The following is a 25,446-nucleotide window of genomic DNA, read 5'->3' on the forward strand; positions in this document are numbered from 1 at the left end:
ACACGAGATTTCTTCAGCTAGAGTAGTATTGTGATAGAACTACTACCTATTAGTACATCCTCCCCCAGAAATATGAAGCAAGCCCACTCTTCCTCCTTTCCTCTCTTGACTTGCATTGGTTTTCCCTAAAAGGCAATAAATCAGTCTCAGGATCTAAATTTGACTTTTTCCCTGAGGCAGTTTCCTGATCACCTAAAAATCTCCCACTCACATGGAGTATGGTCCCCTCCAACATGGGGTATTTCTCCAGGCCAGGTGAATCACTATATCTTCACCACATCCTGGCTGGATGGCCAGATGTTTCATTTTGGTGATGAGAACTGAGTTTAAAGGAGCTAAGTATCACTCCACCCTTGTTCATAGCCTTGCTGTATTAGGGTAAACAAAATAAATCTCCTTTTGTTAATTGTTCAATGGTTTTTGGAAGGCTTCATTTTGTCCTATCAAGAAATTTGAGAATGCTGACATTAGAGCTTCCCTCTTCCAACAAGTGGGCTAATGGAAACAGGTCCCACCTGAATTCTGATATTTTGAGCTCAATAAATATTTATTATTTTATATAATGTGCTTACAGAGGCATCCAAACAACTATCAATAGAAGGAGCATTGGGCCTGGAGGCAAGAAAACCTGAGTTTAAACCCAGTCTCACTCACTTACTAGCTGTGTGACCCTGGGCAAATCACTTAACCTGTTTGCCTCAGTTTCTCACCTGTAAAATGAACTGGAGAAACGGCAAACAATTATCCAGCATCTTTGCCAAGAAAATTCCATGAACAACATAATCCATCAAGTCACAAAAAGTCTGACACAAATGAACAACAACAAAAATGATAACAACAACATGATTGGAATACAAAGATAGATGTATGAGACACACTCTGCTTATATGCACTGTGACCTTAAACATTAAATTCTTTGGGCCCTGCTTAGGGCCTGCTTTAGGCCCTTATTATAAACCAATAAGTTTATAATATAATTGGGGATATGGGAAGAGACATAAAACTGTGACTCAAGGAAGAATTGGGTAAGTACAGAGAATAGGGACAGTAAATAATAATGATAGCCAGTGTTTATATTAGCACTTTAAGGTTTGCAAAATATTTTACTTGTTCTATCTTATTTGGGCCTCACAACAATCCTCTGAGATTATCTCCATTTTATAAATAAGAAAACTGAGAAAGAGAAAGTTCAGGTGACTTGTCTATAGTAACACAGCTACAATGTTCTGGGGCAGAATTTGAACTCAGGTCTTTCTGAATCCAACACTTTATTTACTGTACTTACTACTGAATTGACCAGATATAATATTATGAGAGATCAGAGAAGGGAGAGATCACCTTAAATTCTATTCAATGTGAATAATTTTGATTACATTAAATTAAAAAAAACCACTTTTTGCCTAAACAAAACTAATGAAGTCAAGATTAGAAGAGAAGCAGAATGCTGGGAAACAATTTAATTGTTTAAATTTAAGAGAGAGGAATTGATAAATTCTGATAAAGTCCTCATTTCTAAAATATAAATTGACTCAAATTTATAAAAATACAAGTTAACTTCTCCAATTGATAAATGGTCAAAGGATATGAATAGACAATTTTCAGATGAAAACATTAAAGCCATTTTAAATTATATTAAAAAAACGCTCTAAATCACTATTGATTGGAGAAATGAAGATTGTACTACGTCACACCTCTCAGGTGGCTAAGATGACAGAAAAAGATAATGACAAATGTTGAGAGACATGTGGGAAAACTGGGACCCTAAAGTTGGTAAAGTTGTGAAATAACCCAACCATTCTGGAGAGCAATTTGGAACTATGCCCAAAGGGTTATCAAATTGTGCATACTCTTTAATTCAGCAGTGTCTCTATTGGATCTGTACTACAAAGAGATCATCAAAAGGGGAACAAGGCCCACACGTGCAAAAATGTTTACAGAAGGCTTTTTTTGTAGTGGCAAGAAGCTGGAAATTGAGTGAATGCCCATCAATTAAGAAATGACAATAAGTTATGGCATATGAATGTAATGGAATATTATTGTTCTAAAGGAAATGATGAGCAGACTGATTTCAGAAAAGTCTGGAAAGACTTACATGAACTGATGCTTAATGAAGTAAACAGAACCAGTAGAACATTGTAAACAATAAAAGCAAGATTATTTGATGATCAACTGTGATGAACTTGGCTATTCTCAGCAATGTGGTGATTCAAGACAATTCCAATAAACTTGGAATGGAAAATAATATGTTCATCCAGAGAGAGAACTATGGAGACTGAATGTGAATCAAAGCATAGTATTTTCATCTTTGTTGTTGTGTTGTTCATTTGCTTTTTATTTCCCATGGATTTCCTCCCCCTTTGGGTCTGATTTTTCTTGAACAATATAATATGGAAATATGTTTAAAAGAATTGCACGTATTTAATCTATATCATATTGCTTGCTGTCTTGAAGAGGAGGCAGGTAATAGAGGGAAGGAGAAAAATTTGGAACATAAAATCTTACAAAAATGAATGCTAAAAACTATCTTTACATATATCTGGAAAAAATACTCCTGAGAAAAAAAATAAATAAATTCTAAGTCCAACATTAAAAAAAAATCCATTCAATGAGTATTTATGGAGTTATTATGTGGCACTCTGTTAGAGGCTAGAGATACAGAGAAAAGGTCAAATAGTCCCTCACCTTAAGGAACTTAAATTCTAAGGGAACAAAGTAAAATATACAGATAGGGATATTTTATTTTATTTATTTTTTATTTATTTAGAATTTTTTTCACAGTATATATGCATGAGCAATTTTTCTCCACAACATTATCCCTTGTATTCATCCCTCCAAATTATCCCCCCCTCCCTCTATTCCCTCTCCCCAATGACAGGCAATCCCATACATTCTACGTGTTACAATAAAACCTAGATACAATATATGTGTGCAAATACCATTTTCTTGTTGCACATCAAGTACTAGACTCCGAAGGTACAAGTAACCTGGGTAGACAGACAGTAGTGCTAATAATTTACATTCACTTCCCAGTGTCAGATAGGGATATTTTAAAAGTAATTTGAGGGAAAAGGCATAGGGAAGGCCTCCAGTAGGAGATCGCAAATGAGCCAAAGTTTGAGAAAATCTAGGGACTTTCTAAAAGACAAAGAGGAGATGGGAGAGAATTTCAGGTATGTGAAACAGAGTAGATGGGACAACATATATAGGGAAATAGTAAATAGACCAGTTTAGCTAGGAGGGGAAGGGAGAAAATATGAAGTCATCAGGAAAGATAAGTTGGAGACAGAGTCTAAGTCTTTAAATAACAAACAAAAATGGTTGCAATTTTATTCAAGAGGCACTAAAGAGATACTTCTTAAGCTCCTAGGATCTGCCACACTCTCTATATATGAACATCAAATTGACATCTATGAAAAGGAATAGATGGAAAAGGGAAGAGACTGGCAGAAGAAACACAACTAGAAAGACAAACTAGAAAGCTATTGTAATAGTCTCAGCAAGAGGTGATACAGATATTCAGAACAATGATGGCTATGTGAGTAGAAAGGAGATTTATGAGAAATGTGGAGATAGATTTGATAGGACTTTACTACATAAGTGACAAAGAAAGGGAAAGAATGATACTGAAATTAAAAATCTAGGAAACTAGGCAAATATATGGGTTTTTGAAAAAAGAAAAAGAGTTATGTTTTGAACATTCAAAGTTTGAGATGCATATATATGAAGTGTCTATTAGGCAGTGAGTTATGCAGTACTGGAGCTTTGTAGTAGCTTGGAGCTGAATATACAGATTAAGAATAAATCTGCATAGAGTAACTGAATCTGTGGAAGCTCATGAGGTCATAACCAATCAATCAACAAATACTAAGTACCTGTTATCAGCCTGGCATTATGCTATATGCTAAGGATACATAGGATGAAACAATCCCTGAACTCAATAAGTTTATATTTTAGTGGGAGAGACATTGAGAGTGTGTGTGTGTGCACGCACACATGTATATATTTATATATGTATGTATATATATATATACATATGCACACATATAAATACATACATACAGACACACACACATATATATCTCATAAATATTTGATGAATATCAAGCAACAAAAGCAACAAATAAGATTTAACATGGAAAAATTAAATAAAATTATTTACAGAAAAAAATCTAATCTGTACTCACAGGATAATATCCTAACTATAGAATTACACAGGTAATTCAGGTTTAAAAATTGAAATGTCTACCTTCCAAAAAATCAAGCTAAAAAAATTACATTTTAGTATCTTGAGCTATATCAGAGAACTGAATATTTATAATTTCTGTTCACGAAATGAATTGTCCAAATTAAGAAAACATATTTGAGGTATTCCTTAAAGTCTGAATTGTAGTCTCATTAAATTTTGGCTTAAAATAGATTAAACATTGCCTGAATCATTTAAAGATAAACAATGGAGGTAAAAATAAAATGCATTATTTTTTTTTAAACCTGTTCTATTTGTTTTAGCCTGTATTCACATTTTGCTGGTCATTTTCCAGGCTACACAGTGGGTGGCTTTCAAAACAACTTCTTTAAAGAGAACACTAACTTTTGTTAAATGACCTCTATTTTGAGGTCTTTCTGAAGGGAAAGAATGAAGGAATGCAATCATAAAGATTCACTGTTGGACAGTTTCTGCTAATAGTAAAAAAAAACATATTTCAGGGCAGGAAGAACTGAATATAGAGGCAAAAAAAAAATGTGTGGCATGTACTCAAAGATCTTGCCCTGTAGTAAATGCAAGCAATAATGTTAATGGAATTTTACACAGCTCTCAAAAAACAGTCCCTTGAAAAATAAATGCAGAGTAATCTAACAAAAAAAAATTCATTGTAAAATAGAGAATCTTTATGGTAATAGAATGTAATTTCATCATTAACTTAATGACTTTTCTACTGAAACTTAACTTTCCACATAACATAAAATCAAAAGAATGTGGGTAACTTCCATTTAAATTTGAGTTCACACTTTTAAGAAGCAAACTCATCTAAAGTGAGTCTGCAGAAAGATATGAAGATATACATTGGAAGCCCAGGTAGTCAAAGTGGTGCATATAAATGTACTGGATCTGGAGTCAAGAGGACCTGAGTTTAAATTCAACCACAAATGCTATTATTAGCTGTGTGACCCTAGACAAGTCACTTAACCTTTCCATCAATTTCTTCATCTGCAAAATGAGGAAAATATCACTTCTTTCCTAAGGTTGTGGCATAATATATATATAAAGTGCTTTCCAAACTTTAAAAGTGCTATAAAAGTGTTAGCTGTTGTTATTAATTACTATGGGACAAAATGTGGTAGAAGTATGTTCTGTCTTAGCCCTTCCAAAGAGATCTCATTACTAAAGTACCAAAATTATTTTGTTCCATAGAAGCTTCAATTATGAGTTTTCCTGGAGCTTTGGATACCTCAAAGATTTATTATGAAGTTCTCCCCATAGGAGAAGGATATGTGGAAAACCTGTCTTATTAAGAGATTTTTTTAATATAAAGCTTTTTGTTTTCTTTTCTTTCTTTCTTTTTTTTTTTCCACCCCTGAGGCTGGGGTTAAGTGACTTGCCCAGGGTCACACAGCTAGGAAGTGTTAAGTGTCTTAGACCAAATTTGAACTCGGGTCCTTCTGAATTCAGGGCTCTATCTACTGCGCCACCTAGCTGCCCCAAAGCCTTTTATTTTCAAAACACATGCATAGATAGTTTTCAATATTGACTGTATATTGTGTTCCAATTTTTTTTCTTTCCCCTTTTTCCCATCCCCCTTTCTTCCCACCCCCTTCCCTAGATGGCAAGTAATCCAATATATGTTAAAGATTTGAAATTTTTCTATAGACATTTCCATATTTATTATGCTGCACAAGAAAAATCAGATCAAAAAGGAAAAAATTAGAAAGAAAACAAAATGTAAGTAAACAACAACAAATTAAAAGTGAAAATACAACATTGTGATCCACAATCAGTCCCCACAGTTCTCTCTCTGGGTGCAGATGGCTCTCTTCCTTAAGAGAGATTTGTTACCCTTACAACATGAATTGTATGCATTATAAAACTGGCAAATTATTCCCTAAGATGTTCTCAGCTCTTCTCAAAATGGCAAGTACTACACTGCATTTTCACAACACATTTCTTCCAATATAAAGAACTTATTTACTAATGTTCTTCCTATGGTTTAAAAAAGTCCAAAAGGGGTCCTCTAGGTACCTTTGTCTTACCAACTGATAAACAAGTATATAGAATGTGTTAAGTCTTAACTGCTTTTTAGTGAATATGTCATGATATATTAAGAGGTGATTTTAGAAATTAGATACAATTCTATCATATTTCTCTGATGAGTCTAAAATTCCCTTTAAAATTAAGTATAATAAAAGACTTCTGAACAATTAACAAGCAATTCTCAAAATGATCTGACATGCCTATTAATAAAATCACTAATGATTTAAAGTATTTTGACCTTTTAACATGTGCCACTATATTTATTTAATAAAGCAGCTACAGTTCTTTGAAATAGCAACATTTATAAAGAATTTATTTGTTCAAGCATTAATCAAAAATGAGGAACCGTTTTACATTATAGAACCTGAAGAATATAAAATAAGAAACAATTCTGGATGTTGGAAGTTATTTATCATTTATTCATTCAGCAAACTTTTATTTATTAATCCCTACTATGTACTGTGTACAATGTATTATACCTCTATGTACAAAGAGATACAATGAGAAAAACAGTTCCAGTGCACAAGGAATCTACATTTTACTGTGGGGAGAAAGAACCAGATGTACACAAATAAGTCAATATAAAATATAAACAAAGTGAATGTGAAATAATAGGGGATGGGCTGTAAACATTAAGGAGAGGGAGTAAACAAAGGCTTCATGTGGGAGATGGAACGGGTTCTCAGCCTTGAAACAATTCTGAGAGGCTGAGGTGAAAAGGGAACAGTCTACACCAAGGCAAAAGATGATATGTAATATATGAGTAATGACAAGAATGTCAGTTTGGCTGAAACAGAATTCTTGAAGGAAAATAATAGGAAAATAATCTGGAAATATAGTTTAGGGTACCAGATCATGAAGAGCCCTTCATCCTTAAAGCAATAAGAATCACTGAAGTTTGAGCAAAGGAATATACAATGATTATATTTTTCCCTTAACTCATGTATATAAATTGATTTCCAATATTTTACATTTTTCACATTTAATAGAATTTTTTAATAGAAAGCAAACCAATTTTCATTACTTTTATTGATGATTATTCTGAACTAAGAATATGTTTGCATCTGTTTTTAGCTTCAACAAGTTTTGAATACTTGATACATATAATTTCAATCCCATTTTGATTAACCAAATTATAAATAAAAACTTTCATAAAGCAAGTAATAACATCTAACATTGCTTAACTTAAAACATCACGACTACAAGGTTTTGGAATTCATTAACAGAAATCATAATTTTTTATTGGTTCAATTGCTTATTTTTTTTGTTTGTTTTTAATGATGATGGCTCTGAAAGTAGGATATTAACAATGTAACTTAGAAGACATCTAGTACTACTCATAAATAATTCTTTTTAGAAAGTGAAATTAAATATAATGGGTATTCTTTTGGAATTATTTTTCCTATGACAGTACCTGCGTAGGTATGCTCTTTTTTTTAAAGAACAAATTTGTTCCAAAGAATGAATGATGATTCTTTAAAATATTAAATAAAATATAAATTCTCATGTTTGTTTCTGATGTTACATCTTCCTTTAGAAAAAATAAGGAATAACTTTGTATCTTATCTTAAATGAACTAAAAATGCAGAATAGAGTTTCTTGGGGGGGGATCATTTCTCTATCACTAAGGGTCCTTACAAGAGACATTGGACATAAAACATTTTGTTGGTATAGGATAGATTAGATTGCCTCTGAGGTCTCTTCTAACTTCAATGATATGATTTTTGGTATGGAAAAAATGGCTCTGGATGAGATATTTTAAATACGGGAAAGCAGTTTTACTAAATTTTTTGTAACACATCACAATCCTTGCTATGCTGTTATAACAAAACAAAGGGGCTATTACAAAAATATTTTTTAATAATTGGAACTATTTTAGTAAACTATCAACAGATAATCACTGTTATCAAAACTATGTTTCACTTGTTTTTGATTAGAACAGTATAAAAAAGATACGGGTGACAGAGAGGTATCACAAAATACCTCAAGAAGCAAGGACCAGGTTTTTTTTTTTTTTTTTTTTTTGACCATAATAAGAATTTATCATTTACTGGATAAAGTAGATATAATACAACCAGAAGGACCAGGTTTTTTACTTTAATTCTTTTGAGGTAAATTTCTCTAAATTTCTAAATAATTCCTTCCCTCTACATACCATCCTATAAAATATTTTTAATGTTCTTAAAACTGCTACCATAATCAGCTTGTAAAAACAGATTGTCTGCTGTTTTATCATTTAACTCTACTTTCAAGATTTGGAAGCAATTTCTGAGATGCAAAAAATATATGAATCAGCTATTGCAATGCAGTAGTCCAGAGTCAAGAATTAAAAATACTATTTTTCTTTCATTTATTGTGTAGGAACAGAACATTTTTCAAACCTGAAAAGTAGATTAGGTTAAACATTATGTGCATAATAACAAAGGAAACTAAACTGACCCATTATCAAAAAATTAAGGCAAAACACATCTGCTGAACTACATATTAAATCTTAGCTTATAAAAAAAAGTGAAAGCTGTCCACAATTTGGTGACTATGTACTTTTCTAGTTTTTTCTTTCCTTCTATATTGCTCCCCTCCTTGAAATTATATTCTAGTCAAACTAGAAAGCCCAGCTGTTTTCTGAATGTGAGATCCCCACCTCTTTCCTGCTGAAGTGGCAAATCTTTTATTCCTTAAATCCACTCCTCCCTCCCTCATCTCAACTTTTACAAATTCTTGTCTATTCTTCAAAGCTCAGTGGTGCCTGCACCACTTCCTTTGTGAAGGCTTCTCCCTTTCCTCAGGTGTTAATTAGTGTTCTTCCTTCTTTAAGTTTCCTCTTGTTAAACTTATTTGTGTTGTGTATCTGATGTATTACAAACAGCAAAATGTAGAGGCCTTGAGGAAATCAATTGTTTTGTCTTCAGAGACCCAATACATAGCAGCCACTTAATAATTGTTTTAAATGTAAAGAGTTAAAACCTAAAACTGATAAAGTGTTTAAAATTATCAAAGTAAACTAAAACAGGAACATCATCATATCTCCCACAGTTTGTTAAGGATTGAGCTATAACTGTTTTTTAAAAAATACTATTTTTTTCTAAAGATTATTAGACTTCCTGATAAAAGCCTTCCTGAAGTTTATAAGAGTTGGCAGGGGCCTAAAATTACACTTTCTTTGGTTAAAAATAACTGATATATAAAGATAGATATTTTTAAAGGTTTATCATTTACAAAGTACACAAATTATCTTATTTGATCCTTACAATAGCTTTATGAGGAAAAACAAACAGTAGTAGAATAATTATCATTTTAAAAATGATCTATCCAAGTCCACATATAAAAATCACGGATTTTAGATTTGGAAGAGAATCCAGTCACTGAGAAGTACTTAATTTGGGATCCATGGATTCCAGCTCCGCCAAAGAAAGGTGGACAGATTTCAGAGAATCTGTGAATTTACATGTATAAGGAAAAAAATTACATTCTTATCTTCACTAATCTCTAACTGAGATTTAACATTTCCTTCAATTATGAAGACAAGATATTATTCTGGGAAGGGGTCCATAGGCTTTACCAGATTATCAAAGGGATTAATAATACACACACACACACACACACACACACACACACACACACACACACACACACACAAATCTGGCTATGACAACTGCCAAATCACTCTCTGATCTCTGCCCAAAGACCTCCAGTGAGGGGAGAGCCAGGTCCAACTGCTTCACTTTTTGACAACTGTTACATAATTTTCTCTCACCATCAAGTCTAATTTGCCTCTTTACAACTTTTGCCCATTTGCCTACAAGGAGTTAAATAGAATCACCTAAACTCTTCATTCACGTGACAATTCTTGAAATACTTGAACATGGCATCACTAATTCCCGATTATTTTCTTTTCTAACTTGACCATCCCTTGGTTTCTTCCATCCTTATCTAGTATAGAATCAGGGCCCTTCACAACTCAACTTTCAATATTCTAAATTATATTATCCATAACTGAATTTATAATGCTATTCCAAAAACAGCAGAGGTAGAGCAGAGAACAGTGGAACTTTCACCTCCCTATTCCTGGAAAATGTATCTTTTTGCAAAGCAGTCCAAGACTTCATTTTTTTTTTTGGCTGCCACATTACACAACTGACTACTAGAGAAGGGGAAGGAAAAGGGAAAGGAGCTATTTATATAGCACCTACTGTGTGTCAGGCACTGTACAAAGCTTTTTTCTTTCTTTTAAACAAATATCTCATTTGCTACTCCCAACCATGCAAGGCAGGTGCAATTATTATCTACACATTAGAGGTGAATAAAATAAGGCAAATTATAAGGTTAAATACTTTCTGAGGATTACACAGCTAGTAAATGTTCAAATCACATATAAACTCAAGTGTTCCTGATATCTATCCCAGTCACTCTGTGCCATCAACTACCTTTTCTATTGAGCGTTCAGTCCACTAAGACTCCCTAGATCTTTTAAAAACAAGATATTTTTCAGTCTCCAGCCTTTTTTCCAGGTGAGTTACTTCTGCAGATATAGGCCCTGCCTCCATCTCTACCATCAACACTGGTCAAATCAGCAAGGTCCCCCAAGGCAAGGACAGAAGAAGTCATGTGACAGATGAACCACTCACTTTCACCATCTGAATTACAACTTATTCCTCTGACCAGAATGGAGATAGTTAGTACTTTATGATCCAACAGTCCTACAAACAGCACTATCCTGCAGATCACTTTCAGACTGACCCTTGCAGCTACGGTCCAATCAAGCAATTCCTGCAAGGACACAACTAGCAAGGTCTTTCTAGACCACCAGCTCTGCTTCCAGCCCAACCCCTATAGCCATCACTTGGAGAAGTAACCCTGTGGAGATAAGACCTAGCAAATTCCTCCAAAATGTAGTCACCTACAGCTGCACAAGATCTGGAAAAGAGAATTCTCTCCACCAAATTGTTTGGAACTAACAAATGGTTCAGCATCAAAAATGAATATAGCTTTATCAATGAAAATGACATGAAATAAGTCTTTCTGTTTCCAACTAAGGTCCACTAGGCCTTTCCATCAGCCCTAAATCTGAATATTAGTAAAATGTTTTGTCTTTCCCCTAAGAGATTCCAAACTTTTTCAAAGATGCAACATTTTTATTTTTTATCTTCAGAGTTTTGAACAAGTTGCTTTGTTCATAGTAAATACCTGATAAACTTTTTTCATTCATTCATCATTCATATTTATTTTTAAAATTGAATTTTTGTAAAAAATGACAATTCTACTTAAGTTAATCTACTTATTCAGTGTCATACCAATCAAATTGCCAAGAAACTACTTTATAGAGTTAAAAAATTATGACAAAATTCATCTGGAAGAACATAAGATCAAGAATTTCAAGAGAATTAATGGAAAAAATGCAAAGCAAGGTGGCCTAGCTGTACCAGACTTAAACTATATTACCATCATAAAAAAAAACTGCTATGGCAGAAACAAAGCACTGACCAAAATCTAATACCCTATACCAAGATAATGGTTTCATGATTTAGAAATAAAGGATGATACTATAAGCAAATCAGAAGACCAAGTGATAGTTTGCTTTTCAGATTTGTGGAGAAAGAAGGAATTGATGGCCTCAGAAGACCTAGAGAACCTTATGAAATGCAAAATGGATAATTTTGATTACATTAATTTAAAAAGTTTTTAACAAATAAAACCAATGAAGCCAAGATTAGAAGGGAAACAGCTGGGAAATTTTTTTTACATCCAATGTTTCTGATAAAGGCACGTATTTCTAAGATATGTAAAAATTGACTCAAGTTTATAAAATATGAGCCATTTTCCAACTGATATATGGTCAAAGGATATGAACAGATAATTTTCAGATGATGAAATTAGTCATTTCTAGAATTATGAAAAAATGCTCTAAATCACTATTGATTAGAGAAATGCAAATTAAAATAACTCTGAGGTACCACTTCACACCTCTCAGATTGGCTAAGATGACAGGAAAAAAATAATGATAAATGTTGGAGGGCCTGGGAGAAAACTGGACCATTAATGCATTGGTAAAGTTGTGAACTGATCCAACCATTCTAGAGAGCAATTTGGAACTTTGCCCAAAGGGCTATCAACTTGTGCACATCCTTTGATCCAGCAGTGTCTTTACTTGCTCTGTATCCCAAAGAGATCATAAAAAAAGGAAAAGGACTCACATGTGCAAAAATGTTTGTAGCAGCTCTTTTTGTAGTGGCAAGGAAATGGAAATTGAGTAGATGACCATCAGTTGAGAAATGGCTGAATAAATCACAGTATGTGAATGTGATGGAATATTATTTTTCTATAAGAAATGATGAGCAGGCTGATTTAAGAAAAACCATAAAATACTTACATGAACTTATGCTGAATGAAATGAACAGAACCAAGAGAACACTGCACACAGTAAAAAGTTTATGTGATGATCAACTGTGATAGACAGTGTGTTGCTCTTTTCAACAATGAGATGATTCCTGGCAATTCCAATAGACTTATGATAGAAAGAACCATCCACATCCAGAGAAAAATTATAGACTCAATGGGGATCAAAGCACAGTATTTTCACTGTTGTTTGTTTTCTCATTTTTTTCTTTCACCTTTTGATCTGATTTTTCTTGTGCAGCATGACAACAGGTTTAGAAAAGTTGAACAAGGGGTAGCTAGGTGGCGCAGTGGATAGAGCACCAGTCCTGAAATCAGGAGGACCTGAGTTCAAATTTAGACTCAGTCACTTAACACTACCTAGCTGTGTGACCCTGGGCAAATCACTTAACCTCAATTTCCTCAGGAAAAAAAGGAGAAAAGAAAAACTGAACATATTTAACCTACACTGGAGTATTTGCTGCCTGTGGTAGGGGATGGTGGGGACAGAAAAATTTTGGAATTTTTTGAAAAAATTTGAGAAAAAAAAGCTATTAAATTTGGATTTTTGAACCCAAGTTCAACCTTACATTCATTTATATTACACTTATCACAACTGAATTTCATCATATTGAGTCAATTTAATGCTCTTTTCTTTAATTTAATGATCTTTTCTGATCCTGGAATTATCTCTTATGTTCTGTTTGTGCCATCTGCCAATTTTATTGTCTTGACTACTTTGATAAAACATGTTAAAATGTAAGAAATTAGGCACAGATCTCTAGGCATACTACCAGAGATTGCCAAATGGCAGAGCTGAGATTCAAATTCAGGATTTTTTTTTTCAATTACACTACACAGCAGCCTCTGATTAATAGATACAAAAACCTTCAAATAATCGGATAGCTAGATAGATATAGATATTCTGAACAGCAAAATGAATTTCCTGTTTACTTCATAGTTAATCAGAAAATTTTTTTCTCTCTGAACCTCAGTTTCCTTATCTATAGAATGAGAATAATAATGATTGCCTGATATGGTTGTTATGAAAATCAAATGAGATAATGTGTATGTAAAATGATTTATAAATTTTAAAGCACTTTGTAAGTCTTCTTGGGTAGCTAGGTCAGAGATAGAGCTCTGGAAGTCAGGAAGGCTTAAGCCTAGAATCAGGAAGATATAAGTTCAAATATATACAAGCTGTGGGACCCTGGGAAAGTCACTTAACTCTCTTTTCCTCAGTTTTCTCATCTGTAAAGTAAATATTTCATGAATGAAAATTTGTAAATTTGTTGACTATCTTACTGAAAATCTAGAAATGCTTGTACTAATGAAGATGAAAGATTGTAAGATACTTGCTTATCAGATATATGTTATCTAAGGTAGAAATACAATTTTTAAAAAAGGAATACAATTCAGGACATCAGAGAAGAAGGTTATGTTGAATGCAAAATAGTTATTTTCAGATTGCCATTTAAATGTTTTGGTGAAGCTAAATTTGTACATATCAAGCAGGCATTTTTAGGGTTTGCTACAGTTGTACAAAATGGCTTACATTTTCAATGTTAGCATTTATACTTTGGAAATTAGTATATCCTACAAATCAGAGTTTGATTTATTGTTTTGTTGATTGTCTAGATCAGAGTTTCTTAAACTTTTTCCCCTTGCAACACCTTTTCTCCGAGAAATTTTTACATCACCTGGGATATATAAACTCAAATATTTACTGATAATAAATCATTATTTTGCAATCCATAATCAGTTATTTTACATGGGGTTGCAGCCTACGGTTTAAGAAACTTTGCTTTAGACTAAAGAAAATGTTTGGAAAATCCCTAATAATACAAACTTAAAGGTGTGTTCAGAGCACATTAAAAAAAAAAATAAAGAGAGGGTTATTTAAATTTTACCAACATGTAAATACATGTAATACTCCTCTTAAAATTCCATTTATATAAGTAAAACCAATTCCTGTTAAGAATCCTCTTTGGTATAGGATAGGGTCTTATTTTTAATATAATTAAAACACAGTTTGAGCAAATATTCAGCATTCAAGGCACAAGGAGAATTCCTTTAACCTACTGACCTCTGGTCACATCATTCTCTGTTAAACAGGAGGCAACTGCCAGATGCTATAACTAAAAATGGTCACAGATGGTCAGTTGTCCACTTAACACAGCACACTGCTTTCCCCATATCTTCTTAAAATTATGAGTAGAATATATGCTAAAGATAAAAAATAAAAACAAAAACCTGACAATGGTCAAGGGGTCATTTGACCTCATTAAGAGCTCAGATCAACTTAACCAAAGTTAAACTCTCCCTGAAAATAAAACTAAATTTATTCCATGCATTTAAAAAAAAAGGATAGGTCTTACATTATAATTTATACAAAAGATTAGCTCGTTAAATAGGAGGAAATATACCATATGAATCTCTTGACAGACAGAATTCTTATTCTAATAATAATAATAACAGAAAAATTATTTTTGTTGTTGTTCAGTATTTTAGTCCTATCAAACTCTTTGTGACTCTATCTGGAGTTTTCTTGGCAAAAATACTGGAGGGGTTTGCCATTTTTTTCTCTAGCTCATTTTACAGATGAGAAAACTGAGGAAAAGAGAGTTAAGTGACTTTCCCAGGGTCACACAGCTAGTATATATTTGAACTTATATCTTCCGGATTCTAGGTTTAAGCCTTCCTGACTTCCAGAGCTCTATCTCTGACCTAGCTACCCAAGAAGACTTACAAAGTGCTTTAAAATTTATAAATCATTTTACATACATATTATCTTATTTGATTTTCATAACAACCCTATCAGGCAATCATTATTATTCTCATTCTATAGATAAGGAAACTGTGATTCAGAGAGGTAAGACAGTTGTGATTACAAAGGTAGTACATGTTGAAGAGAATTGGAATGACAAGGAATGTATCTATCCAAATTTTACTCATTCTTCAAAGCTATTCAGAATACACATTCATGAAATAAATCTTCCCTGGCTACTAATAACCACATAAAGAATATCAGAATTTCAGAGATGGAGGAGAAATGCCCTCTGTCCCTGGGACCTCTCCCTTTGATCAGAGGGTGGAGAGATCCTCCCAGAACATTCATCTAAGGAGAGTATCCCAGGCATCTTTTATTTCCCAAATCTTCCATCATACTCCAGAAACCTCTTTGACAAGGAGACGACTTTAGCCCTATAATTTAAATACACCTTGAGAGTAGCCTCCTCTGTTCCTCTGTTTGGAGGATTAGTTGAAGCCATCTCTTCATTCCCCACCTGGTTACACTCCTCTGGATCTCTTCATAATGTAGTCCACCACCAACTCAGGTAGCATATTTTTCTTTTTTCCCCTAGATGTGTAACCCTAGGCAAATCACTTTATCCTGTTTGCCTCAGTTTCCTCAACTGTAAAATTAGCTAGAGAAGGAAAAGGCCAAACACTCCAGTATTTTTGCCAAGAAAACCCCAAGTGGAGTCATCAAATGGGGTCTTGAAGAGTCAGGCAGGACTAAACTGGACAGTTAAGGGGATTAGGAAAGACTTCATGAAGAAGATAATACTTGAGCTGGGTCTGAATAGAAAACAAGAGTGTTAAGATCAACAGCTTAATATTTCCCTATTAAGAAGTTGAGTACTGGGGACAGCCAGCTCCCAGGCACGCAGGGGGAGATAAGAGCCTCAGGAGTGCAGAACTGCAAACAGACTAGAATGATGAGATCACATAGTGCATGACGGGAAGTAATACGTGAAAAGACTGAAGAGGTAGGAAGGGCCAGGCTGTAAAAAAGGTGAAGAGACAATTATATTTGATCCTAGAGATAACAGGGACCCACTGGAGTTTGACATGGGTGACGTGCTCAGACTTCACTTTAGTAAAATCATTTTGGCAACCATATGGAGGATGGATTAAACTGGGGAAAGGTTTGAAGTCAGGAGACTAAACAAGAGGTTGTGGCAATAGTCCAGGCAAGTGGCAAAGAGGGACTGACATAGGGTGGTGGTTGTGTGAGAGCAAGGAGGGAGTGCATGCGGCACATGTTGTGCATATGAAATGGCAAGATCTGGCAAATGAGTGGCTTTGTGGGGTGAATGAGAGTCAAAGTCAAAGATGACACTAAGTTGCAATCCTGGAAAACAGGAAGAATAGTAGTGTCCTTGACAGTAATATTCCTGGAAATTCTGCCTCTTTTGATTCAGCCTAAGACTGAGAAAAAATTTTGGCAGCCACATCATGCAACCAACTCTCATTGAGCTTGCAGTCCATTACAGCCTTTAAGTATTTTTTCAGACAAACTGTTTTCAATTCATGCCTTACTCACCTATTTTATACACGGGACAACTTTTTTATTTGTTTTTGGTCCCGACTGTAAGGCAATATAGAATAGTGGAAAGAAGACTTACATTGGTGACATTTGAACTAGGGTTCAAATCCCACCTTTGAAATTTTTTTAACCTCTGAGACTTAGCCAAAACACAACTCACAAACCTGTTTCTTCATTTATAATAGAAGGTTTCTGAAATATTTTCCAGTCCTAAGTCAATAACATTTTTCTATTGAATTTCATCTTATTACACTTTGTCCGATATCCTAGACTGTCACAATCTTTTTAAATTGTGACTGACATCCTTAGTGTTTGCTATTCTTTAGAGCCTTGTGTCAAATGAAAGCAATGAAGAGTATGCCATTTATGCCTTTGTTCCAATCAGTAATAAAAATGTTAAACAGCTGAAAGTCAGTCACAGATCCTTGGGGCACTCTGCCTTAGATATCTTGACAAGTTGATATCCCATATTAATAATGATTCTTTGAGTTTTAATCAGGTCTAAATCCATCTAATTGTACCAAAATCTTGTTCACATATCTCCATTTTTTTCTAAGAATAGAATGGGATAATTTACCACTTTGTAAAACATAGGTAAATTATAAATCATTCCTTTGACCTACATGTTTAACAATCTTATAATATGCATGTTATGATTTTTTACTCATCTTTTATTATTTTCTCTTGTTTCCAAATTCTGCACATAACTTTTTAAAAACTAAGTTGTATGGCAAATTCTTTGTGCATCCCTTAGAATTTCATTCTTGAAAGCTTTCTATCTCTTCTGGTCTGTCTTTTCCTGTAGAATGTTAGGTCAAGGGGTTCCTGTCTCTCAGCTCTTAACATATGCTTCTGCAAACTCTAGGACACATACCATATTATGTTCAGCTTTCATCTCCTTTTCTATCATCAACTTTAGAAGACAATGTGACCCCTCCTCCCAAGAATCACATCATTTCCACCCCAACAATTATTTTCTTTCTGTTATTATGAATTAGATACAGATTAAAATACCCACTAGGGAGGTTCTTTCACTTTTTTTTTTTAAAGATGCAGTTATTAAGATATGTCAAAGAAATTTTTAGTATCTCTGTTTGGACCAAAGACTGAGTTCAGCAAATGTCTGGATTGAGTTCAGCAAATGTCTGGAATTAAAGTTCCCTTTCACTACATTATCACATTTCTGTGACAGGCTTATAGTTATCTGTCTCCTGAAATCTGATTCTTCTTTTTATGTGGCAGGTAGCATATTTAGATAACCAAGCTTTCTCCCTATGGTAACTGGATTTTCTTGTATAACCTTCTTGATACACATTACTCCCACCCTAATTTCCTTTTACTTATTCTGTTTATTTTGAAAGCTATATGTACCCAGAATCCAAGCATGGGTTTCATCCCAAGTCTCAGTGATACTTATGAGGTCAAATTTACTTGATTGTATTAGAATCTCTAGTTCATTTTGTTTGCTCCCTACTTCTGTCCTTTCTCTAAAGACATCTGAGGCCATGGCTTTTACTACTGGCTTCCTTTAATTTTGCTTCCTGTGAACTTCTAAATTTTTTTTCTTCTTTATCCTTCACTCAACTGTCCCACCTCACTTCTGCCTATAGGCAGCACTTTTGTTCTAGATCACACAATATTGCATTTTGCTACAAGGGCTTTATATTTGTTCCAGTTTCACAAATATTAGTTTTACCTTCTTAGAAAGACTTTAAGCCCTATAAAAGCAACTTTATTTCTTTTACACTAATCATTTACTTGGAAGAATCATTTCTAAGAAAGGATAGGTAAAAAATATGGTGATATGTGATGAAGAGGTAGACAGAAATCAGAATATATAAATTGACATTATAAAGGGACAGGGATTATTCTGGCAAATACAAAAAGAACTAGTGCTGATAGCTAAAGGAAATATTGTGTCAATTAGTTATATGTACAGTTCCAAAGGTTCTTGTTTATCAGGGAAATATGATATGCCTTTATGCCTTATAATGAATTCCTAAACTAATGAAATCATAGTTTTCTGAGATAAAAATTTAACACACTCGAATATATCTTCTCAAGAAACTAATTTTTGAACAGTGATACTGAAAATCACATATTCTTCAATATTACCACTCAAAATATGAAATATATTTTTGGTCCTAGATTTTTCAATAGTTTGTAAAATTTAATATTTCCCTTGTTTATATGTTAAGAATTACTCAACTCTGAGAGAGGAACTCTCAACTTTCATACGACTATTCTTATTAATTATACTTTTCTGAAATTCAGTTAATTTTTTCTTTTGAATTTAGATGAGATATCATTTGTTATATATGTTTAATTTTAATGTTATTAGAACATAATATAATTTCCTTGTTTTTCTTTATTGATAGTAGAATTTATTTTTTCTTTGTCTGATAGAATGATCACAACTCATGCTTTTAAAAAATTATCTGATATCAATAAATTTAGCTTCAGACTCTCATTTCTAGTCAGTATATCTATCTTTATTTTTAGATACTTTTCTTACATACAAGCTAGTGTTGGGTTTTATTTTTCTTATCCAGTTAGTCAGTCTCTTTCATTTGAAGAGACTTATGATCTAGTTACATTTAAAGTAATGATGCTTAGGCTGGCATTTTCCTTTACTTATTTCTTTTGTATTTAATTTTACCCCTCTTCATTTAATTCCTAATAATTAAGTTTGCTTATATTTCTTGGACATTAGTGTATTACCAGAGGCTCTCCCTTCAATCTCCTCTAAATGGCTGTTAATATCCAAAGTTCTTGAATTTACTTGTTGTTTATTTCTTTCTTTATATTTATTTATTCCCTTTTTTGTCTGCTCTTTTTCTGTATAGATCAACCATTCAAAATTTTTCCCCAATCTTTTATTTTATTAACTTTCTTTTACTGTGTTCCTTTCCAAGAAGTTTTCCTTTGCTTTGTCTTCTTATTACTTCTCTTTCCCCCTAAACTATTCTGATTTTTTTCTGATTTTTTTTATTCTAATTTTCTGACTACTTGTTCTTTCTGTTATAAAGGTAAAGTTTTGTTTGTTGATCATCTTCAAATCATCCTGGATTTAATGTTTTATTTACTCCAAATAATTTAATGGATTAATTCTAATGCTCTACTAGAAGTATACATTGTAAAGAAGTAGAGATGCAAAATCAGGGGAAAGGTGAGGAGACAAAATGTGTAAACTGAAATTTGGAAACTTCCAACAATACCAAAATCTATTTTGTTGGAAGCAATAAAGTGGTTTAGAAAAAAACCACAATTTTCAATTCTTCTCCTGTTGGTTAATATACTTGCTTCTCTTATTGTAAGAGGAATTAAGAGCCAGGAAAAAAGAAAGAACCAAGTTTACACTCACCTAAACCATTAATAGTATAAAGAAAGTCACTTGCATCCAAAAGAATTGGTCCATTCTCCTGTTGTCCTTCTTCTTTGTAATATAACTTGTAACCATGAACAGTTGCTGTATCCTCAGAGTCCTGTTGCCATCTCACTGTAATGGTGGTACAATTCATAGGCTCCAAACGTAACTCTGGAGACTTTGGGGCTAGAGATTTAAAAAGAAGATAACAGAATATAAAAGGTATAACCAGGTAAGAAAAACTTAATATCTATAAAAGCATTGAATTTCAGGCTGCATTTACAGATACAGAATCAAGGAGTAAGAAAGTATGATAATGCTGATGTATCTGTAGGATATTTTGAGTGTTTCTTTCTCATGACAGACAGATCTAACAAATAAACAAAAAGGAAAGTATTCAATTTAACTATTAAACAGTTTAACAAACCAAAACAATGAATTTCATCTTCTGAACAGATACACTGAAAAAAATAAATGTTTTTCATCACCATTACCTCCCCCAAATATCTGCCTATTAGCTGTCACTAAAAAATAGTGCCACACTGTACCGCATCTGGAGTATGGTGCTCACTTCTGGAAATCCCATTTTAGGAATAATAATGATAAGCTAGAGGTGTCCCTGAGAGGGGAACCAAGATGTTGAAGGGCCTCAAGATCATGTCACATAAAACTAAATTGAAAGAGCTAGATATATTTAGTCTAGGGAAAATTTAGAAAAGAGGGAAATTCCTATTTTCAGTAATTGAAGAACTGGTATAGAGAAGTAAGATTACGTTTTTTCTGCTCATTCCCACTTAGCTAACTAGGTCACTACATGGAAGTTAACCACCTATTTAGGTTAGGGAGAAAACAAAACAACCCTTCTTAACAATCAGAACTTTCAGACAGTGAAATAGATTGCCTCAGGAATAAAATAAGTTATCTGATTTAAAGTTTCAGAAGATAGCAGAATTTATCTATCTTAAGTGAGAGGTAATATTTGTTAAGCTTTTAGTACTGTGTCTGTCAAAAAGCAGGCACTTAATAAATGCTTGTTCCTCCTTCCATCTAAACCTAATGGTCTTTGTATCAAACTGATCAGATAGAAAAAAAAACTTACAAATTAAAAAGTCATTAATTTGTAATTGGTTATAATTAATTCAGACTGAAGGCCCATGTTTGTATTATGTATGAAGAAAGGATTTCCGATACAAATTAATAGTATAAAGGAGTTTTTAAGCAAAGCAATGACTTCTGTGCAAGAAAATGCTAATTATAAGTAGATGTCTTTTCTCTTGCAAATTCCCTTCATTGGGGGAGTAATGATTTATTAGAGGGTAGGATTTTTGCACTTTGTTTAATAAATTCTTGGACATTTTTTTAACCAGTCTCTATTCTCTTCAACTCATTATTTACTGCTAGTGTCAATCTCTAAAAGAAATAACTTTCTGCTTCCCCCAGACTCCCAAACAATAGTCATTCATTGGACAAAGAGGATACTACTCTGCCATTTGGCTTTCTTCATGCAGTTAAAATTGATAGTTACACAATGAAGTGGTTCTCGGAATTCCTGTATTTTTGAGACCAAAACTAGGGCACTGTTCCTTTCAGTACTTACTACCTAGAAGGAAAAAAAAAAATTTTTTTTTTAATCTTTTCTGTAAAGATAACAATAGGGAAACATGCAACTGAAGACCCAAGTTACAAGCTTTGGGGAACTAAGATTGCTAAGAGGAGTTATTAAGAAGAGAGAAAATGTTAAAAGAAGGAAAGAAAAAAATCCTCACCAAAGCTTTTAAAAGAATGGAGCAGTCAAATGAAGAAAGGAGTGAGAAAAACAGAAGAAAGGGAGAGGAAAGAAGAAATAAAAGAACTAAATTATGGAAAACACATGCCTATTGCTATGAAAACGAATGAATTCTTTTAAATTTTAGTAGATTGCACTCAGACAAATGAAGCTTGAAACAGAAATTTTAATATTTCAAATACAAAGTCGTGGTAGAAGAAAACTTTCCTTTCAAGAAAAGAAATAAAAAAGATTCCATACTATTCCATAAGGTGTTTAAGAAAGTTTACCTTTCACGCTTGTAGCTTTTGGTGTCCTATGTGAAGTCCATACTGATGCTTCTCCCAAACCCACTCTAGTTGCAGCAGTAATTCTGACCAGATAGACGCTGTCAGGTTTCAGGCCCTCCAAGAGGTATTCATGAATGGTTCCTGGAAGTTCCAAAACTTGTATAGCACTCTCGGTACTGATTCGAAAGGATACCCGGTAAAGTACAACTTGGCCTCGCCGGTATTTGGCTGGGATTGGTAGCCAAGAGATGAGAATATCTGTGGGGCTTCGACTTGTCAAACTAATTTCAGGAGGTCTTAAGGGAACTGTAAATATAAGAAAAGGGGGGTATCAGATATTTGGAATGGAATATGTCAGTGAATATTCATTAAATTCTCTTTATGCATGCAGAAAAAAACATTCCATAATGAAGAGATCTCCTTATAAGAATTACTAATAAACTAAAACTTCTTCAATATCACAAAGATTAGCAATTTAACTGGTGTATGTCCTTTCCATAACAAATCAGATTATAGACTCTCTGGGAGCTGTAATGGCCAGAAGATTTCATCACACTGAGACCACCTTTTTGATGACAAACTTAGCTAAAATGATCTTCAGGTGATAAACTGACTAGAGAGGTGCCTGAAACAAACTGTGTAGAGTTAAATGTTAAAGTGAGAAGTTATGTTTTAAGTTAGTGAGGATTCTTGAGAATAAAAATGAACTGACTTCAGGTCCAATCTAAGCTTAAAGATATTTTGGGTATCTTTGTGGAAGATAGGTTGGAAAGATAAAAGAACTAAACCCCAATAATCCAGGCAGAAAGTGGTGGAATCCTGAATTAAGTGGAGTGGCAAAGAGAGATAAGTAAATATAAAAGATGTAGTTAGACTTGGAAACTAATTGGGAAATGAGTATGAAGGAAAGGGAAAGAATTGAGTGATTATAAAAGTGACAAGAAAAATGGCAATGCCTCAGCAAAAAAGTTTGAAAGAAGGGTCATTTTGCATTTGAGATGCCTATGTAACACGTATGTGATGTTTGGCATGGTAGTATTGAAGTTCAGCAGAGAGATCAGGGATAGGTACATAAATGTGGGTGTCAACTATACAGAAATGATCATTAAATTCATGGAAGCCTATGAGATCACAAAGAAAGAAGAGAAATGAGGAACATAAGACAAGCCCTTGGGGGAATAACTAAGGTCAGGGAGTGGGACACAGTTAACAATCTAGGGAAAGAAACTGAAAGGAAAAGAACCAGAAAAGAACAGTGATCCAAAGGAAGGAGGAGAGAGTAATTAAAAGGAAGAAATGTTGTGCAAGAGATAAAATAATTTCACTAGTTTCCATAGTCTAAGATACCAGTTAAAAATGATGAACTAACAAAAAATAAGTCTAAACCCTAACACATACATTCAGCATTGCCTTCTCCACTGGCCATTATTTTCTGGCAGGGCTGCACAAGCTAACCCATGGACTAACTATGTAACATGACTCCAAAACCTCTTCTCCCTCATGCTGCAGGAAACCAAAAGGCATACGCTTACCCTGGCTAGTATTGTAATGTGATAGTACTCTGTCTTTCAATAGAATTCAGCTTGAGCACAGAAGGACTTGGGCCAGGAAACATGTGCATGTTGCTCTACTATGCCTAAGGGAAAGAGAGACTGGCATCCGGCTAGGGCTAGTGGTAATAGAGTTGTCCTAAAATTGAATAAGCTAAAATATTTGAAGAGTCAAACTACTGTCTTTACAGAGGAAGAAAGAAAAAAAAACCTGAATTCAGAAAATGATGGTAATCATGGAGAGAATGATTCAGCCAACTGGTATGATGGGGGAGGTCAAATTGCTAGATGTTGAGAAGTCAATGGGAAGTACAGAAGTGGACTAGAGGCAAAGATTTTTTTAACAGGACCACAACTATGAAAGGAAAGAGAAGTACAGGATAAACAGTTATAGGACAACAACAATAGTTGGTGTTTCTTTTTAAAGTGAAAATACTATATTTTGATCCAAATTCAGTCTCCATAATTCTCTCTCTGGAACTTGAAGGAAGTCGGAGAAGTCAAAAGGTAGAGATGAAGAAGGAAAATATTCCAGAGAGGTATTTAATAATTTAATTATTAATTAAATTTTAAAATTAATAATTTAAACAATGAACATCATTGTTTTTTATATATTCTCCTTCACTTAAACTGAGCTCCAGAAACCAGTTTTTGTCTTTTGCCTTTCTTTGGAACCCTAGCACTTAGCTAGCACATAGTAGGCATCTAATAAATTCTTACTGATGGATTTATTGTCTGGAGATTTTATATTGACTCCAGAATCAAATACAAAATCCTCTGATTGGCTTTAAATCCCTTCACAGCCTGGCCATTTCCTGTCTTTCCAGGCTTCTTATACCTTACTCCTTTTCATATAGTCTTTGGCAATACTAACCTTCTTCTTTCTCAAACTTCATACTTCATCACTCTACTTTATAACTTTTCAATGTCTCTCCCCTATGACCACAAAGGTTTCCCTGGCTTTCTTCAAGTTTCACTTCAAATCCAATCTTCTATAAGAGGCTTTCCAGTGCCTACTCCATTCCTAATACCTTCCCTCTGAAATTATCTCCCCTTCCCCCCCCCCTCTATGTCTCTCTCTCTCTCTCTCTCTCTCACTTCTCTCTCTCACTTCTCTCTCTCTCTCTCTCTCTCTCTCTCTCTCTCTCTCTCTCTCTCTCTCTCTCTCTCTCTCTCTCTCTCTCTTCTCTCCCTTTATCTCAATCTCTATCTCTATTCCTCCCTCTAAAAATATACATGATTTTTTGCATATGTCTCTCCCATTAAAATGTTAATTTCTTGAGAGCAAGGCTCCTGGATTTTTTGCCTTTATTCATAGAAGGGACAAAGAATGAAATTGTTCTCTTGGGTCCCTTCACTTGATTATATATTAGTTTACAGAAATCTCCCCAAATTTCTCTAAATTTGTCCCTCTAATTATGGCTTATTGTTAGGATCCTTACAAGGTGCTAAGTTGGTACTTAACAATTCTCTAGTTCAGAGTTCACACTTTTAAAAGAGTTCACTCATTGGTTCCTTAAAG

At 33.8% G+C, this 25,446-nt stretch overlaps 1 protein-coding gene and 1 long non-coding RNA gene across 3 annotated transcripts in view; one reads left to right on the forward strand and one right to left on the reverse strand.

Annotated features, from left to right (window-relative positions):
* Window positions 1–25,446, forward strand: part of LOC141558020 (uncharacterized) — a 99,390-nt gene that overhangs the window by 55,448 nt on the left and 18,496 nt on the right. The window lies entirely within an intron of this gene.
* PRTG (protogenin) overlaps window positions 1–25,446 on the reverse strand; it is a 138,784-nt gene that overhangs the window by 45,985 nt on the left and 67,353 nt on the right. For both annotated transcript variants that reach the window (XM_074294576.1, XM_074294575.1), the window contains exons 10-11: window positions 22,375–22,680; window positions 20,317–20,505 (exon numbers count right to left, since the gene is read on the reverse strand). In XM_074294576.1, the coding sequence (XP_074150677.1) occupies window positions 20,317–20,505; window positions 22,375–22,680 (495 nt within the window). The remainder of the gene's footprint in view (window positions 1–20,316; window positions 20,506–22,374; window positions 22,681–25,446) is intronic.

Source organism: Sminthopsis crassicaudata, chromosome 2, assembly GCF_048593235.1.
Source record: "Sminthopsis crassicaudata isolate SCR6 chromosome 2, ASM4859323v1, whole genome shotgun sequence".
Lineage (NCBI taxonomy): Eukaryota > Metazoa > Chordata > Mammalia > Dasyuromorphia > Dasyuridae > Sminthopsis > Sminthopsis crassicaudata.